This window comes from Heptranchias perlo, chromosome 36 (assembly GCF_035084215.1).
Source record: "Heptranchias perlo isolate sHepPer1 chromosome 36, sHepPer1.hap1, whole genome shotgun sequence".
Classification (NCBI taxonomy): Eukaryota; Metazoa; Chordata; class Chondrichthyes; order Hexanchiformes; family Hexanchidae; genus Heptranchias; species Heptranchias perlo.
Window position 1 is genome coordinate 22,744,409 of NC_090360.1, and position 5,082 is coordinate 22,749,490.

At 46.4% G+C, this 5,082-nt stretch overlaps 1 protein-coding gene across 1 annotated transcript in view; it reads left to right on the top strand.

Moving 5' to 3' along the window:
• Positions 1-5,082, top strand: part of LOC137304198 (annexin A7-like) — a 65,369-nt gene extending 60,287 nt beyond the window's left edge. Inside the window, 3 exon segments of the mRNA XM_067972752.1 lie at positions 1,206-1,274; positions 1,277-1,317; positions 2,380-5,082. Of these exon segments, the coding sequence (XP_067828853.1) occupies positions 1,206-1,274; positions 1,277-1,317; positions 2,380-2,526 (257 nt within the window). The 3' untranslated portion in view covers positions 2,527-5,082.

Consider the following 5,082-nt stretch of genomic DNA (forward strand, 5'->3'; position numbering starts at 1 on the left):
TTCTCTCTCTCTGTGTCTCTCTCTCTCAATCAGAGTGCGTCTCTCTCTCTCTGTGTCTCTCTCCTCTGTGCTCTCTCTCTCTCTGTGTCTCATCTCGTCTCTCTCTCTGTGTCTCTCTCTCTCTCTGTGTCTCTCTCTCTCTCTGTGTCTCTCTCTCTCTCTGTGTCTCTCTCTCTCTGTGTCTCTCTCTCTCTCTGTGTCTCTCTCTCTCTCTCTGTGTCTCTCTCTCTCTCTGGTCTCTCTGTCTCTCTCTCTGTGTCTCTCTGTCTCTCTCTCTGTGTCTCTCTGTCTCTCTCTCTGTGTCTCTCTGTCTCTCTCTCTGTGTCTCTCTGTCTCTCTCTCTGTGTCTCTCTGTCTCTCTCTCTGTGTCTCTCTGTCTCTCTCTCTGTGTCTCTCTCTGTCTCTCTCTCGTGTCTCTCTCGTCTCTTCTCTCTGTGTCTCTCTGTCTCTCTCTCTGTGTCTCTCTGTCTCTCTCTCTGTGTCTCTCTCTCTCTCTCTCTGTCCCTCTCTCTCTCTCTCTCTGTCCCTCTCTCTCTCTGCTGTCTCTCTCTGTCCCTCTCTCTCTCTGTGTCTCTCTCTGTCCCTCTCTCTCTCTGTGTCTCTCTCTGTCCCTCTCTCTCTCTGTGTCTCTGTCTGTCCCTCTCTCTCTGTCTCTGTCTGTCCCTCTCTCTCTGTCTCTGTCTGTCCCTCTCTCTCTGTCTCTGTCTGTCCCTCTCTCTCTCTCTCTGTCTGTCCCTCTCTCTCTCTCTCTGTCTGTCCCTCTCTCTCTCTCTCTGTCTGTCCCTCTCTCTCTCTCTCTGTCTGTCCCTCTCTCTCTCTCTCTGTCTGTCCCTCTCTCTCTCTCTCTGTCTGTCCCTCTCTCTCTCTCTCTGTCTGTCCCTCTCCCCCGTCCCCGTTTTCTTTTTCGATTGCCTCTGTGAAGTGCCTCTGGACGTTTATCTATGTCTGCAAATCTGCAGATTGTTGGATGTGACCCACAAAATTTACCAATATCTCTCGCTTATATAAAAAATAGTGGGGCTCACTTCCATTGGAGGGAGGAGTGAAGTGTCACTGTCCAATTGTAGAAGATGCTCCGTTTTCACGGAGGTGGAGTTGCCTTGTGTTTTGATGTGTCCTGGGTCCCGTGTGCTGGTTGTTTCAGGTTGTGGGCGTGTGCTGTGCCTCTGTTTGTTAAGGTTTGTCGTCTCCCCTTTCTCTTGCAGTGCAATGTGTGGTCAACCGCCCAGCGTTCTTTGCTGAAAAACTCTTCAAGTCCATGAAAGGGCTTGGGACAGTGACTCTACTCTCATCAGAGTCACCGTCACTCGCAGTGAGGTACAAACAGATCTCCAAATCGCAGGGGTTCTTTAGAATTGGAACTGCCTGATATATTTTTTCAGAGAATGGTTTTGCTGGTGTCGGGTTTTATATTCTGTAATCTGTAAATGTGGATATGGGACCATTTAGCAGCTTACTGGATCAGTACCTGTTCCCTACCAGGTGTTACGGACTCGTACAGATCAGGAAAGTCCCAGGTTCGATCCCGATCAACGCTGAGTTTGTTGATCGAGTTGTTCTGATCCGGAATGCACTGAAAGGGCGGTGGAAGCAGATTCAATAGTAACTTTCAACAGGGAATTGAATAAATACTTATAAAAGAAAAAGTTTGCATTGGGGAAAGGGCTATGAGGAGAGAGCGGGGGAACAGAACTATTAGACAGCCCTGTCAAAGAGCCGGCACAGGCACGATGGGCTGAATGGCCTCCTTCTGTGCTGTCTAAACTGACCCCCCAGACTGAGGGACGGAGGTTTAGGGTGAGTGACCAGAGCAGACTGATGTTCCTCACGTCTATTGGATCAGGTGGGATCTCCATTTTATGCTATTGTGACATTTTGATTTCTTAAAACTGCATTTTATTGCACTTGCCCTCCAGTGACCAGTCCTATCTGCGTCAGTGCTGACTTTTTACGTTTTATGCTTTTTGTACCCTGCCGGGGGTACTTATCCTCAACTAATCACCAAACATGACCCGTCCCCTGTAATCTTTAGCCTGTCACCTACTCCACTACGCTCCTCAGTACTAGGCGTTCCCTCCTCCTTGTGCAGCATCTGCTCCGTTTGTGTCCCTTTAGCAGAATGCCGTTTTCGACACCGAACAAACCATCTCCTATCAGGGTTATTTAATTCTTTTAGAAAAGTCCGAGAAACGTTACCTGTTTTTATTCTGACCTGTAGGGCTACGGACCAAATGCGGGAAAGTGGGATTCGGCTGGGTGGCTCGTTTCTCAGCTGGCGCGGACCACGATGGGCCGAATGGCCTCCTGCTGGTGCCGTAAATTTTCTATGATTCGATTAAATGTTTTATTTATTTGTTTCCTTTCCTCTCCTGCCCACAGATTGACCTTGTTCAGATCAAGCAGGCGTTCTGGGAGAAGTACCAGAAGACCTTGCGTACGATGGTGGAGAGTGACACCAGTGGGGATTACAAGCGCATGTTACTGTCGATTATTGGAATTAAATCTAAAACACGAGCTTCTGGGTGACTTAATTAGTTTCTCTTAATGACTTCACGATTGATGAAGTCATTAATAGAGGGAGAGAGAGACAATATTCTTCTCTGACCATCCTACACTTTATAAATTCATAATGTAGTTAAAAATCATGCCCACAGATGTGGCGATTACTTTACTGGTTAGACTTTCCTCATAGGAGCTGGGCAGATAAAAAAACCCTTAACCGCGCACACTTCTGTCTGATACCATCGGGTTTATGCCCCTGCCAAAGGGGAAAAAAAAATTCCACGCCTTTTGAAATAAGTTTCCAAGACGCTGCTCGGAACTTGTTTCGAAACCGTCGCACTGTTTTATGTTGGGAATCTGTCTCACTGTTGGCCCAAAGCCTCAAACGACAAATGCTGAGTAAAATTTGGTGAGATTGAAAATTGATTTGTGCCACCGTGGTAAAATTATTCACTGATTTTGCTTTTTTTAACCCAAATGAAAAGTTTGTCGATTCTACTTTATATTTCATATTCTGTGGAGGCCCACATTCTGTTTACACTACCAAACCGTCCAAGACCATCAGTGAAGTGCAGTTCATCTGGGTCCTCGCTTTAATATTTCTGAATCTGCAGAATTCCTTTCTCTCCCTTGTTTTTTTTTTCACTTGTTCTCGGGATGTGGGCGAGTCTGGCCCCTGGCAACATCAAGTAACTGTTAGAATTTTCAACACTACCTCAATCAGTGATCTGTCCACGAGAATCTCTCTGCGTTTTTCAATCTGATCAGTGCATCATGTTGAAAGTGAGATTTTTTTTTTAAAACGGTCTAACGTGAATAAATATTGTCTCTGAATTCTCTGTAGAATAGGAGTTTGTTCTAAAAAAAAATTGGGAAAACTTCTGAACGGAGTGATCTTGAGCCTCGGGAGTTTGCTGAAAATTGTCCCCAGTCGCTGCCTTGTCCATAAAACCGTGTGGGCCCCATAATTTGAATTTTTAAAAGATTGCAGTAGTACTCACTGAAATAGTTGATGAATGTAATGTGTGCGCCCTCCAAACATGGGGAAACTGAACAGTGCGTCGATACTTCTGGTTTGGGTGGTAATGAAGGGGGTCCATGAATGTGCTGAGAGGGTCCTTTCACCAACCGTTCCCCCCCCCCCCACAATCCCAACGAGTTGTGTATTTTAGTGAGTACTGCTGAATCCTGAAAAGTGTTCCTGGGGAGTTGCTGAGACTTTCACAATGTCTCTGAATGTCTGTCTCCTGATAAAAGTTGCCCTGCTCCCCGTGAACCCACCAACTGCTTTATACTCAACGCGCCTTCTGCTGCCAAGTTATCATTTGGACTAAGATGAATTTAAAAATTATATATTAAAGCCATATATTCCTCTGCAACAATATAGCCCCACTTTATGCAATCAATGTGTGCTTTGTGCCTGTATACAGAATGCAAATTTTGATTTTTTTTTTTGTAGATATATATTCATAGAATAGAAAACAAGGACTATTATCTCTGTCCCTGACAGAGTGTGATGGAAAATGTGTCCCTTTTACAGTGAGGCTCCGTGCGATGTAAGCTGAGTGTGCGCAGTTCCCCGCTGGAACTGATCACCAAATTTGCCATAAATTGATATTTTTCTCGAAGTCTGATGGATACTTATAGATTTCCAAAACTCGCCTGTGATGTTTCTGAACCTCATTTCGCTCAGTTTTAATCTCTTCTGTTTATTTGGACGGGGTTTGTCTTGTCCTGAATTAAACTCCACCTGGGCACCCAATCAGGTCTCGGCTCAGCATATTACGGGCAACCGTATCGGGACGATATTGAAAATTGGAATTTGCCGTTCGCAGGTGCTCGGATCGGGGACTTGGCCCAGTCCCCCGTGCAGGGGGCTGCGCGGTGCTCGGATCGGGGACTTGGCCCAGTCCCCCGTGCAGGGGGCTGCGCGGTGCTCGGATCGGGGACTTGGCCCAGTCCCCCGTGCAGGGGGCTGCGCGGTGCTCGGATCGGGGACTTGGCCCAGTCCCCCGTGCAGGGGGCTGCGCGGTGCTCGGATCGGGGACTTGGCCCAGTCCCCCGTGCAGGGGGCTGCGCGGTGCTCGGATCGGGGACTTGGATGTCCAGCAAATGCAGGATTCTGCTTGATTGTGATGCACTCAATGGTAGAATAGCCTGCCAACATACACTGTCTGGGCTGAGAAATTAAGAAAGGCCAAGTCCGTGCAGCAAGGATGGAGGAGGAAATTAGCTTTACCCCATAGAGCTGTGGGATGCTGCAGCTTTAACCTGCCCTCAACTGAGAACGAGTTTAGATCAGAAATGTGCTTAACCTGTACGCCTGGCTTTTTGGTATTCAAATTCTTGTAGGATTTTCATTTATAATTATGTTGCCAACAGCCTCAGTGATAAATAATGATACATCTTTAAAGAAAATAGAATTGAAAGTCAGTAAAATGGAATAATTGCAAATCCATCCAATGATTGGAAACAGTCTGAGAATTTCTGTGGTTTCTGTCCTGATGCTCGTTCGATTCTCGTTCTGTGTTTTGCCAATTGTTATATTAGTAAAATGAAATAAAATATCAGTGACCTGGA